General features: G+C 37.7%; 1 protein-coding gene across 1 annotated transcript; it reads left to right on the top strand.

Annotated features, from left to right (window-relative positions):
• The first annotated feature begins 1,027 nt into the window (after nt 1-1,027).
• Nucleotides 1,028-9,063, top strand: LOC105441969. The gene is made up of 7 exons (XM_030986787.1): nt 1,028-1,262; nt 1,875-1,988; nt 5,413-5,564; nt 6,085-6,186; nt 6,445-6,534; nt 6,985-7,113; nt 8,378-9,063. The coding sequence occupies exons 3-7, from the start codon at nt 5,486-5,488 to the stop codon at nt 8,932-8,934; spliced, it is 957 nt and encodes a 318-aa protein (XP_030842647.1). The 5' UTR covers nt 1,028-1,262; nt 1,875-1,988; nt 5,413-5,485; the 3' UTR covers nt 8,935-9,063.
• The last annotated feature ends 4,582 nt before the right edge of the window (nt 9,064-13,645 follow it).

Here is a 13,645-nt window from a genome sequence, read left to right on the forward strand (position 1 = left end):
ATAAATAACGGATAAAAATAACAAGGTTAAACACCAATTACTCAATTCTGCATAATAATAATAATTTAATAATAATCCAAATCTTTAATAAGATTGCGTCCTCACTTTTAAAGGTAAAGGATTCCACTATAAATGCGGGATAAATGCTCTCTAGTGTTAAAATCAAATCAATACTAGCCAGGCTCACGAAACGCAGTCGCTTTTACTTGGTTGTTCCATTCGGCTAATATCCGCGAAATGAAATAGTCATAATCCGCTTGGCAAGATCCAATCCGCTTAAATAGTCGCAAAGAGAACTTTCCGCACAGTGCGGTCTCTGTAACAGGTCCATATCTACCACTGATTATTGGCGGTAATAAGCTAGAAATTGAACTTTTAAAGTGCGAGAGGTATCACAATAAAATGATCCATGGTAAACTTCTCATTGGTTTTAGAAACATCTCCGTCGATTAAAATAAGAGCGTATTGAATCAGTTAATATTATTTGGTCAGACAAAAGAAAAGCAGTGGGATAGGGGAAAATATGTTGTTGCTGTGCAGAGAGCCCCTGACTGCCACGACGAGCACATCAGAATTATGACAGATATCTTCTCAAAAAATTAATCTTTTCTTACTTTTCTTGGTATCATATGGCCTCACTTGGATATTAATGTTTTTCTCAGAATTTTCTGTTTTACTGAGTTTTACTTGATAACCTTCTATTAGAATAGATATTCACATAAAAGAAAATTGTTTCAGTTTTTGTGTTTGTAAAACTTATAAGTCGCAAAGGTCTGAAAAAATGTTTAATGCATGATCTTATACATAAAACAGTTTGTTAGTAGCCAATCATCAAACAGCAAGTGAATTTTTCTTGTATGACGTCGCTTATGAATAAACAATGACCCTCTATCCACAAACCTTACAAAAAAATACTTTTCTCTCTTTATTATATGAAAGTAAATCCCAGAGCATTGGCAGTTCCCTGCGTTACAAAATTAACACGGTCCCCTCTTTTTTGTGTGTGTGTCTTGTTGAAAGGGTCTGACGAATTTTCAAGGATAGTTCCTGCTTCTGACAAAGCTGCTCGGTGTGTAGTCGCAAAGAATCACCTGACTCTGTACTTGGACCATTTCTCGGAATGGTGGATTATCTCCTTAATCACGAGATACTTCATCGGTAAACGGCTCGTCTGTACGCCATACGTTCCCCTGTCAACATCCAGAGACGGCATGAACCCCATCTTGCTCGTCATTAAAGACGACTGCTACGGCATGAAAGAGGTAATTTTGTAACGAATTAACAGTCCGGTTTATTTCTGGTCCATGTTATGTTTAATGATCTTTTTTTTCCTTCTCATTTTAATCTTGCACATCTCATAGTCGTATTTGGTCATTCATTTTCAGACTTTGTCAAATCTATTTCATCATTTTGCATCTAGCTTCGTCAAAGTCAAATCAAGTTCATCATCCTTGGCTGTTAACGTAAATCTATTGCATGATTTTTTTTTTTTGTCAGTTTGCAACCAATTTCGTTAGAGCATAATTCAAATACCTTATCCTACCCCGGACAATTACCCCATAGGATAGTTGTCCGGGAGGTAGTTGTCTTAGGGGGTAGTTGTCATGTGGGTAGTTGTCCGGGGGTAGTTGACCAAGGGGGTGGTTGCCCAAGGGGTAGTTGTCCTTGCGGTAGTTGTCCCAGGGGTAGTTGACTGAGGGTGGTTATCCAGGGGGTGGATGTCCAGGGGGTAGGTAATTGCTGGAGGTTATTGCAGTACGTGCCCTCTTGAAGAACAGCATTATCTCTTATTAGTCTTTACCCCCAATTAATATCACTATTATTATTGTCACTATTTTTTTTCAATATTGATTCATATGTTCAATATTTTGCAGGATACCATACAAGAGTACAAGGCAGCCTATCCTGATGAGCCGTACTGTGTATATTGGAGACATGGACCCCTACTTGTCAGACATCTGGAAAACGAAGACGAAGTGTCAACACAGGTAAGAATCTCAATAATAATTGATACTGTTGTTTTCCCCGAAGTAAATTATCCTCCAAACAAATCGTCTGTTTCTTATTCGGCAGGGCCTAATATATATGTTGTTACATTACCAAAGACACGGGCAAGAGCTTTCTTAAAGCGACACTGAACTGATGAATATTCTGCCTAAGCGTACTGTTCATTGCGCAGCGCCACCTCATGGTCAATTTGCCAACATTTGCCAATACCTAATTGTTTCCGCTTCGCAGACAGAGGGCTGGACGCGATACTCTCAGGGAGTTACAGGCACCGAACTGTAAACGCATTTCACAGTTTTGTTGTTACGGAACCATACTGCTACAGCTGACCTCAGGTAGCGCTAGATGGAATTGTGTGGTAATGCTTTTAGTACACTGTGGCTTTCATTAACACGTTAGGCGGACCAATACATGAAATTACTTTGCAGGTTATTTATTTGAACGAACAACTTTATGCAAGATAAATTTGATCAGTAAAGCTATTTTTATCATGGTCCTGATTGAAATACACAATGAGAGTATGTAAGCAATAAATCACATTTCATATGTAGACAAAACTAAATCATGATACCAAGTTAAAGGGAGTGTATCATGGGAAATATTGGTTAATGCCATCTACGTCTTCTTTTGGACAACTGCACGTAAACGAATGGACTTGATTAACTGGGTCAGCGCACGCTAGCTTTCGCGAAACAGACTGAAGTTCTTCTCACGCTTCGGTTTCGCGCATGTTGCACGCACGTGAATGCTGCTGTCGCGTCGTCCGTAGTCGTATTATACCCGATTGGCCAGGAGTAGGGCAATGGAAAAGACACACAGTCTCATCATGACACACTCCCTTTAAGCCATGGTCCCAACCCGAGAAGTAGCCTGCTCTTCTGCCGGGCAGCGGATTTTCCCCAAACATATTCTTGAGCAGTCACGCAAAACAAGCACTCGCCAATTAATATTCAATAACACATGAGAATGTATGCTATTATCTAGATCTATTAGGAATAAATAATTGTTGAAATCATTCCACCTTTATGACCAAAACTGTATATAGAAATACAGTATACAAACGTGAGCAGCTTTTAAAGAGAGGTTACAAACAATTAGACTTTGATTATCTATTGCTTTGCCTCACCATTTATAAAGGGAAATATATGGCGGAATAATTACAGGGATTTAAACCCACAACTCTAAGATCGTAAATAAAGCCGTAAAACATATCAGCCAATCAGAAGACCGGAAATATTAGTAATAGCAAACCTGTTTTAGAAGGAAAAAAAATCGCGGCCGTATCATAATCACCAGCGCGGCGGGGCGATCGAACATAAAAACATCGCGCTCTCCCTAGACTAGTTGACTTCCGAGCAATTCTTTGGTTCCTGGGCCAAACGGCGCAAAGCAGCTGCGAAGAGACAAGGCTTTCATTTCAAATCGCGAAGAGTTGATAAACGCGACTTGCCGCAATCACGTTCGTATACTGTATTTCTATATACAGTTTTGGTCATAAAGGTGGAATGATTTCAACAATTATTTATTCCTAATAGATCTAGATAATAGCATACATTCTCATGTGTTATTGAATATTAATTGGCGAGTGCTTGTTTTGCGTGACTGCTCAAGAATGTGTATGATACTATGCTTATCATGGTTGGATCAGTGAACAAGCCGGGATGTGCCCGTTAGAATGTATAGATCCTACTGGTGTAGGTATTTATTCAATCTGTAAAGATAATGAACAATAAATAACATATTTTGAGTTATCTTGTTCATACTCTGAGTCTGACATGTTCTTAATAAATGGTTTGAAATGTACAATTCTTTTTGTGACCTGGTTCTTATTTATGTTTTCCTTATATATACATAGAAAAGAATCTACAAATGCCTGATTAATGAATAACCCATATCCTCTAAATTGCCTAAGTGTTTGAGTGTAGCAGACAATATTGCTTGTTATCAAAAACCAATTTACAAATCACCTTCATATCTTTAACTAAATCACTAACAACTCACTCACTGACACATTACCTTAAATTCCTTTACACAAAAATTGTGCTCCTAACTTCAACCTATTTTCACGTGTACATTATTTACCAAGAACTTTGACTTTTGTTTATAACTTTCCCTTTCCTTCTTGTTTTACATAATCACATTATCAACACATTATTTACATAATTATATCATTAATACAAAGAACTTACTTCTGTGGCGGGACACAAATTAACATGCTGAAAACGAGCAAATGATGACGAGCTGACAATTCCTTCCTGTCAACGTGTTGAAATGAAAGTGAGTGACAACTGAACATGCCGTACTAAAACCACCGTGAAAGAAATTGCTACGGTATCTTCAGAATGAAAAATCCAAAAAAATACGACTCTAACTGTTTGAGCTTACAAAAGTAACGGGAAAAAACGGTCTCAAAATAAATACCTTTGCAACGATTGAATTTCCTTAATAATATGAAAAACAACAATTTCATACCAAAACACTTATCAACTAGATGCCTACGTCCATAAGTCATAACTGACGGTAATGAGGATTAATGTCTCATAAAAGGGTACTAATATAGTACATCGACACGGTTTTGATCATTGGGCCTCACAGTTACTAGGCTATAGCTTTGCCACTGAATCATGACTGTATGCAGCGGGGGCTAGGGTAGGGAGCAGCCCCCACAAATAAAAACAAAAGCAAAGAAAATGCAATAAATTATCAATAACTTATTGCATTTCCCCCGGTCCCCAACAGGAAAATTTCTGTGTGTGGCCATGTCTTGAACCATAATGCATGGCCGTGCACATGAATTTTTCCTGTTTGGGACCGGGGAAATTGCAATGAATTTACGATAATTTATTGCATTTTGGGGTTGTTTGTTTTGTGTATGGGCTGCCCCCTTTGTGTGGACTGCGTACAGTCATGATTCATTGGCAAAGCAATGGCCTCGTAACTTTGAAGCCCCAGGATCAAAACCGTGTCGATCAGCTATATTAGTGCCCTTTTGTGAGGCTTTATCCTCATTACCGTCAGTTATGACTTAAAGACATGAGAATGTTTACTATTATCTAGATCTATTATGAAAAAATCATTGTCAAAATTAATCCATAAATTGGGGTAGCAAATAATATTCCACCTTCATGACCACAGTGTATGAACGCTGTTTCTGTGTTGAAGCGCTTATACGTGGTCTTGATGAGGTTATTTGGTTCTCGTTATAATATTATTTTAGGAAAAACGATTCAAACATGGGACACGTGCTATAATCTCTATAGTTTCTCTTCTTGTATATGCAAATTATTGTATGAAATCAAATCAATCAATTGAATTCATGGTATCACTTTTAAATTAGAATGTATCATGGCACAATTCCTTTAACTTCGTAGGATGTTAATTGATGGTTATCTCCGATTTTCTTAGGAACTTAAAGTACGTGCTTTCTTTGACATGACGACCAATCGGATGCCGTTCACTCTTCAGTCACGTGAACAAAATGGTATCCAGAGTTCTCGTCACGCTCATCTTGAAGCAAAGAATCACGAAGAAGATCACCTTCCCAGTACTGTTCAATGGTAATATCAAGAGCATGCATTCTTCTTTTTTTGGGGGGGGGGGGGGAGGGGGAGGGAGGGGTGGCTTAAAGACTTCCACTGGCAGTGCTGGCAGAGAAGATCGTATTTTTGTGCAGTTTTAGGAATGGTTATTTGCCTGAGCTTCGGACAAGCTGTGACAATACGTCAGATTAAACACAAACATAATATACCGCAAACATTATTTCTTTCTCTTCAGACGTTTTTAATTACTTGTGTAAGAAAGACGTCCGATTATCCGAATTTTTAAAACGCATTTTCATTGATACTGGACAAAATGTTTTTTGAATATTTGGAAAGATTATACTACTGCAGGTACCAGTATGCTAGTGCGTTTATATTGGGCCACCCATATCTCATATGTACATTATGTTTACGTGCAATGCTAAACATTTCATTTAGTGTAGCTAAAGCACCATGACAAGTGACTCCAAGTTGGAATAATTATCATTTTTAGGCTAATCGCTTCTCATCGCTTTGATTTCATGTATTCACATTGTAGATGTGCCGCGTGAGAATCCAGTTACCCAATCAACTCCGACAGGCTCTGCATCGTCCAAAGGCAAAGCTGAACCAACTGATGTTGGACGGAGATCATCCAAATGTAAGATTTAAAAACAAATATTAATACTAGTTTTTCTCTTTTTTTCATACACAAACATTTTGGTATGCAGGGCATCGTTTCACTAAACCGTCATGGGTACAAATGAAACAGGAATGTAAAATAACACGCATTCAGTGGAATTTCGGCGAGCTATGAAACAATTTCCTTATTGTAAAGAGACGATTGGAACGAAATCGAACAACTAACCATGTATTTGTGCTATTCTGATTTGATTTTGATTGACTATTGCATTTTCAGCATCTCAGCTCTCCGAAGAGCAGACAAGAAGCAAGCATCATGATCTTGAAACGAAAGGTTCAACATCAACTGAGCCTGCAGATACAAAGGGTAAGACTATGGCCTATCAGAAGCGGTTCTGGAGGAATACATGTACTAGTATAATGTTTTTTTTTTATCGGGGGGAAGCAGGGGTTGGGGCCTTCTAGCAAGCTTTTATTTGTTAACATGTGCTTCTTTTGGGGGGAAGGGGGGGGGGGGACTGTTGAACCGCTACTGCGGCCTATATTCTAACAATTAGCCTTTATTTTAAATATCCTGTAAAGTATTATTACAGTTTTTCTGAACCGTATAATATTTACTCTTTAAATTGAACAATTTCATCTCTTCGCTACATGTTTCATTATTTTATCTCAATCATGTCAATAAACTAAACTAATACATTATAATTCAAAGGGTCGACTTGCGATAGATAACGGATCAGTCAGAGTTCTTTACAGCACAGGTCGGAGTCTGGTGTAATCATTTTTTAAAACCTTTTTTACGTTGCTTTTTTTTCAGACGGAAGTAGTCATACTGATGTCTTTACAAGACCTAGGCCGTTGCCTCCATCATCGAAAGAGTCACCGCCTTGTGAACTTGCCTACCAAGTCACACATGACTACCACGTAACAGAGCCAGGAGCAATTGGTAAGGAGCTGAAAGATAATGTCGTGTTCAGGGGCGGTATTCTGAACATTGTTGTAAGTTTTGTGTTATCTTTTGTTGTATCTCTCAGAGATAACACAGCGCTAATATTGTTGTAAGTTGGTATTCTGAACATCATTTTATCCCTGTGTTATCTCTTGAAGGACCGCCTCTATCTTATCTTTTAACACTGTTGACACGACCATTTGTATGGACCCTATCGATCAAAATCTGTTTTATATAAGCATGATAAGTAGGTCAACCAATAGGAATACTTTATGCCATACTTTATCTGAAGATGCGCCTAGCGCATACTAATCTTGGGCGTAATTAGTTATTTGAGCGCTTATTACACGCGTCATCATTATGCGCTGTGGCATGTGGATCATGAAGACAGGTCACGCCTTTACTATATTGCTTAAGATGAGAGCATTGAAATCGTCATATCCTGGCATGAAATTTCTTAGAAGTTCTCATCTGTGATGTTTCCGGTCAACACACATTCTTCTTCTAAATCGTCTATTGGCACGAAGTTAGTTCTGGGCAAGAAATATTGCCCCAATTATATCACCACGAAAGATAGAACAACCCCCTACCTGTTGTAAATATTGTTGTAAATACCATGCAAGATAAGATGAGATAAAAGATACAACAATTTTCAGAATACCAATTATCTTGTCATATTATCTCTCATGCGCATATGTAAATGAGGATTAAGCGCCATTTTATTACTAATAAGCACAATTACAAGCGCACAAAAGTTTGAACGCAGGCGCGACCAAACAGATAAGAGAAAAGAAACAACAAAAGATAACACAAAAGTAATTCAACAATGTTCAGAATACCAACTTTATTTTATCTTCAAAGATACAACAACATTAGAGATAACACAGGGTTCAGAATACCTCCCCTGGGCTCTGTAACAACAAAAAAGTCAATTGTACCTCCCTAAAATTAATTTCATCTCCTCAATCTATTGTAAAGTTTAGATTAATAGTTACTGACATTTAATTTTATGTTACAAATAGTAATGAACGAAATCCTTTGACAAAACAGTAATCTATCTATGCTACACTCGACCCATGTGTAATAAGTGGGTATAGGCTCCCTGAAATAGTTGCTGGAACTTAACCGGGTTAATCATATATTAAGTACTTTGGAAGCACATATAATTGTGATATACGCTTATTTCCTTTACACTCTCTTCGGAAACTTGAACGACGTTATTGATTTACGACATCATCTTTTGGTTCGAATTTGTTTTAAGCTCCGACATCATCGACAGAGCCCGTCCATTCATTAGATTCTGCAGCAGAAGAGGCAATGGGAGTCTTAGCCCCACAAGCATCGGCGGCAAACGTTGTCCAAGAATTGGTTCCAGGACCTTTAGCAGATCGAAATATGCACCAGCGTCCTGGAAACGTCTATATCAACGTCAACAATATCAAAGTCATCAACAATTCCCAAGTAAATAATCCTCATGGAAATACTGCTGCCCCTGCCCCTGTTCCAATTGCTTGCATAGTACCTCCTAGGCTACAGCATGAGCTGCGTTGTCGGTTGAATAGAGAAAGCCCAGTTTTTGATGACTGGAGGGGTCTTGCCAATCAGCTTGAACTTCAAGACTACATACAACATCTGGAGCAGTGCAAGAATCCGACTGAAGAACTACTTGTTCTTGCTGAGAGTCAAAAGAAGATTCAGAACCTTGGGGACTTGGCCAAGGCGTTCGAACGCATGAATCGTGGGGATTGTCAAGAGCTCTGCGAGAACTATGCGTTTAAGAGAACAAAGACAGATGATGACACAGACACCAGTGATTAGGAAACAGGCTCAATGTGTTCCACATCACCCTTTAATCCAGGGTCTATGGTTCTTTAATCAGACAACCTGTGAACATAGCATTATATGGTTGTTGTAATCCACCAACTGCCTGTCATTTGGTTAAAAAAACACAATCATTAGATTTGCTCAAAAAATAAGAAGGTAAAGAAAAGGTATACTCTAAGGTTCGTATTCTCCTGATCATTTAAACCATATCTGGGGGAAATATCATGTTTAAAATAAAACTTAGATCTCAGACCAATTTCCTTTTTTCAACCACTTTTTGGACAAAAGTCTAAATCCAGCGTCGGGTTAAAATATTAGAACAATTCAGGCCCATAAAATTGACCAAACATTGATTAAAGAGGAAATATGCATGTTTGTTGGGTATATTACTTCTCAATATTGCGGAAACCAAATTCAATTTTGAGTACAATTACCTAGTATTGTGTCCACGGGTGGCCAACCTTTTAAAGCTCGCGGGCCACAGCTAATGATTGGCCTAACTTGGCGGGCCGTAGGTAGTCTTCTACCCCCCCCCCTCCCCCCTCACACACACACACACACACGCATATACACACACATTCAATACGTGTACACACCTGCAACTTTGCACACACAAACACGAGCAAACAAAAAAATCAGGCTTTTTTAGTGTGATTTATGGGGCTGCATCTCATTGAACGCGGTGTAAAGAAAGGGGACTATCCACTTTACGATTAAGATTCATGAGAAAATTCAATGGCGGGAGAAAAGGGTTGTAAGTTTCAAGCCCGGGGGGGGGGGGGGGGAGGGGGTCACTTAGATTTGGTTTGGTCGGAGATGTGCCGCTCAAGCCTCGAAACCCCTACCCATTTTAAAGGGTCGTTTAGAGGGATTTTTCTCGAAATAAGCCCCATTTTCTCACAATTTTGGGGTTTCTTTTGGAATTTTGGAAATTTTTGTCAAATAAGGGACCCATGTTTATTTTTCTGTGTGTGAAAAAGTCACCCATTAGAGCGGCACAACCCCATTTGTCTTAATCCCCCGGGGTTTAAAGACAAGTATGGAATCTCAAACATATTTCTCGGTTCACAACATTTGTATATTTACAAACGTTACTGTGTGCGGAATTACAAACTGAAATTTACATGGAGAGTGATGTTAATGTCGTTAATGTAATGTTATGAGAGGGAAAAGTTGAAGAGTTTTGTATCAACCAAGTAACGAGTCAATATGCTGTGAATGATGAAAAAAAATTATGTAATAGAGATAGTTGTGTGTAAATGTTTTACCCTATTTCATCGCTGCTATGCGGGCCGCATTTCATTTATGAGCTATTTTGTATAATTAATTTTTCAATGCTCCGCGGGCCGCACCAGAAGAGCTCGAGGGCCGCATGCGGCCCGGGGGCCGCGGGTTGGCCACCCGTGATTAGAGAGTGAATTACTCATACAGCTCAACTACTCTCATGTTTGATCTGTTGGATAAAAGTTTGTCTCATATGTTGATATATAGTGTATAGAGTATACATGTATAGAGTATAGTTACTCCACAAGGCAAACAGAAGGTTAACAATTACGTCTGCCAAAATGTAGAAACATGGTCGATTTTCATTGTCTCTTGTGATTAGTTACTTGATTACCTATAATGTCAAATTCGGTTACAACACATTTGTTGAACAAATCATGAATAAAAAATCCATGCAAATAGTCTGTATGTGTACAGCAATTATATTTCATATCATCAGTTTGTATCTTGTAAGACATTGTTAAAGTTATCTATTTTTATAGTATTGAGTGCAATGGTAAATTAATTTCTTTGTTTTTCTTTTGTTTTCTGAAGGTTACTTGTACAAAATACATTGTTGAGCTGTGCATAAGGCGTTAGGGTCGACTAGCACATATGCTATTATCCGCCCAATTTACCAACCAATATTTTCTCTTCTTGTACATATAAATATCGTTGTATGAAATGAATAGTACTTATTTGCTGTTTGTAAATAAATCAATCAATACAAAAATCTAATAAAAATAATAAACATTGACAGGATTGTAACCAGGAAAGTGATGTACATGTATATGGAAGTGAATTAACATCAACTCAAATCACATCAAATTAAATGAATTCAACATTTGAAAGTATCTAGAAGGAACCCCAGGTGTTAAATTAAATATTTTGTTTAAGATAATGAAAACAATGAGCTCCTGTGGCCAGGAGCAAGGCAAGACCAGCGATTTTATTGCCTTTCATATGGAGTATCCTTTTTTTAATGTCATTAAAAAACAAAATATATATATGAGAGAGACAAAATCTTTATAAAAAAGACAACTAAGGAAGGAAGAAATCTGCCAAATTAAAGGGGATCCCTCATAAAAATTGAACATTATTATGTTTTGCGTACTAACATACTTCTCATTCAAACGTTTATTACAAAGGGGTTCGTCTATTATGTTACCTTTATTCGACGTTTATTCTTCTTCATACTTATCAAACTGTTTATGTATACTTTATGTTCATATATATTTTTGATTGCATTCGATTAATTGAACTTTTATGTATATCATGATGATATTCGTTATAGATAGGTATGAAAGGCGTTCCTTTGTTATAAGTTCATTAATTTTGTGTGAAAGCAGAAAAATAAGAAACTCATGATTGCAAACGTTTGAATAAATCGGTCAAATAATAAAGCAGTTATGAATGTTTGAAAAATGATATCTCTCAATCTATATGCGAATCTTAAATTGGCAATTGGGTCAATGGATTGTGATGTATTCGTGGACAATTCTTTCGTTTGTTGTGTACACAAATATCAGTATTTTCTGTTTTTCTCCTTAGTCCCTTCTTCCATGGGGCACTCCTACATACAATGTTTTATGGATAGCATATTACATTATATATTTTATATAATATGTGTTTTTCTTTGTGTTTGAAATAAATTGAATCGAATTAAATTGAATATATTGTGAGAATCTCAGTTCGAAAAGAAATTACATATTTGCACACCCAATGACGTTAGAATACCAGTCATTCAAAAAGGGCATTGACTGGAACGCGGTTCTATACAGAGTGAGTCAGAAAAAATGTCCTACTTTTTAAAAGTCGTAATGTTTGAAGTATGGATATTTAATCATGGGTTTCATGATATGTCTTGATAGAGTTATCCTCCTAGTACATTTAGGCAGGCACGTAGCCACGGGGGGGGGGGGGGGGGCACGTGCCCCCCTAAAATTTCCAAATCGGTTGAATTTTTTAGACCTCTTTTTGGACGTCGATCGATTACATGTATGTGCCCCCCCCCTCCAAACATCGAACTCTGGCTACGTGCCTGCATTTAGGTACCATTTTCATTTGAATCTCTGCATGCATGGCTGAACATCAGACAATCTTTACAGGACTGCCAGATCTGCATTGAACAAAGACAGTCAGACAGACACACACACGCACACACACACGCGCATTCGCACACACGCACAAACAGCACACACCGTGCCAAATGTTTCATAATTTCCCCTTTTCTGATTAAGCAATGATTTTTATCAAGATCGCTGAATGTTTAAGTGGCATAGCCCTGACAATATTTCCCTTTAGTACAAATTCACTACCACCATCATGTCATCATCACCATCATTGTCATCATCTTAATCTTCATCATCATCATCATCATCATGAAGCACAACATCCGCCAATTCGCACCAAGAGGACACTCAACCACTCAACCTCTCGTACGAGAAGAAGAATTCCCGACAAAAAGTAACAGTTTGGGTGGGCCTTGTCTGTCTGGCAGTCTGTGTTCAAAACACTATTTTATTCCTCACCTAGCTACTTGGCGCAAGTGAGATCTGGCATTCTTGTAAAGAATGTCTGATGTTCAGTCATTCATGCTGATTTTCAAATGAAAATGGTACCTAAATGTACTGGGAGGATAACTCTATCAAGACATATCATTAAATCCACGATTAAATATTCATACTTCAACAATACAACTTTTAAAAAGTGGGACCTTTTTTTCTGACTCACTCTGTAGAGCTCTCAATGCTTCATCAGTCAAGGGTTTCATACACAAATAGTTTTGGCAGAAAGAGAATAAATTATTGCTGAGATTATTACATGTATCATGCGTGTGTGTATTTGGCAACAAAGTGAACGCTAATCAGTATACGCTCTTAGAATTAAATTGCATGTAGGTAGCTGCTGGTTGTTTTAGAGAATTACCCGATTCTTGGCAATGATTTTAAAAATCCAGCGCCACAGCTTTTGACCATTATAGGGGCAATTTACTTACAACAGATATATATTTCATACCATTAAGCATTACATATTAGGGGTGATATTCTGAAAACTTCTGAATTTAAGAATACTGAATTAAAGGTATGTAAAGGGTATTTCAACCCACAAATGAACCTTCAGCAACGACTTTCTCGGGTCCAGTACTCCAGTTTGTATACACAATTTGACATGGGAAGACCTAGGTTACTTTGTACAAATTTATAATATCTGTGGATGTTTGAGGTGATTTGAACCATGTGCTAATTACGAACTGGTCTACACATTATTCTACACAAACCGATTTAATTGTTGATCTTTATGTGTGACCAATCCTTTCTCACCTTATATCTCAATCATACAAATGAGACCGATACCAGACTACTCATTATATAAAAAGTCATCCCCCTACCCGTTTTATCCAAATTCATGCAAAAACTTTAGCCTTTTAACCCTAAGGTAC

The sequence above is a fragment of the Strongylocentrotus purpuratus genome, unplaced genomic scaffold, assembly GCF_000002235.5.
Source record: "Strongylocentrotus purpuratus isolate Spur 01 unplaced genomic scaffold, Spur_5.0 spur5_scaffold_16, whole genome shotgun sequence".
Taxonomy (NCBI): Eukaryota; Metazoa; Echinodermata; class Echinoidea; order Camarodonta; family Strongylocentrotidae; genus Strongylocentrotus; species Strongylocentrotus purpuratus.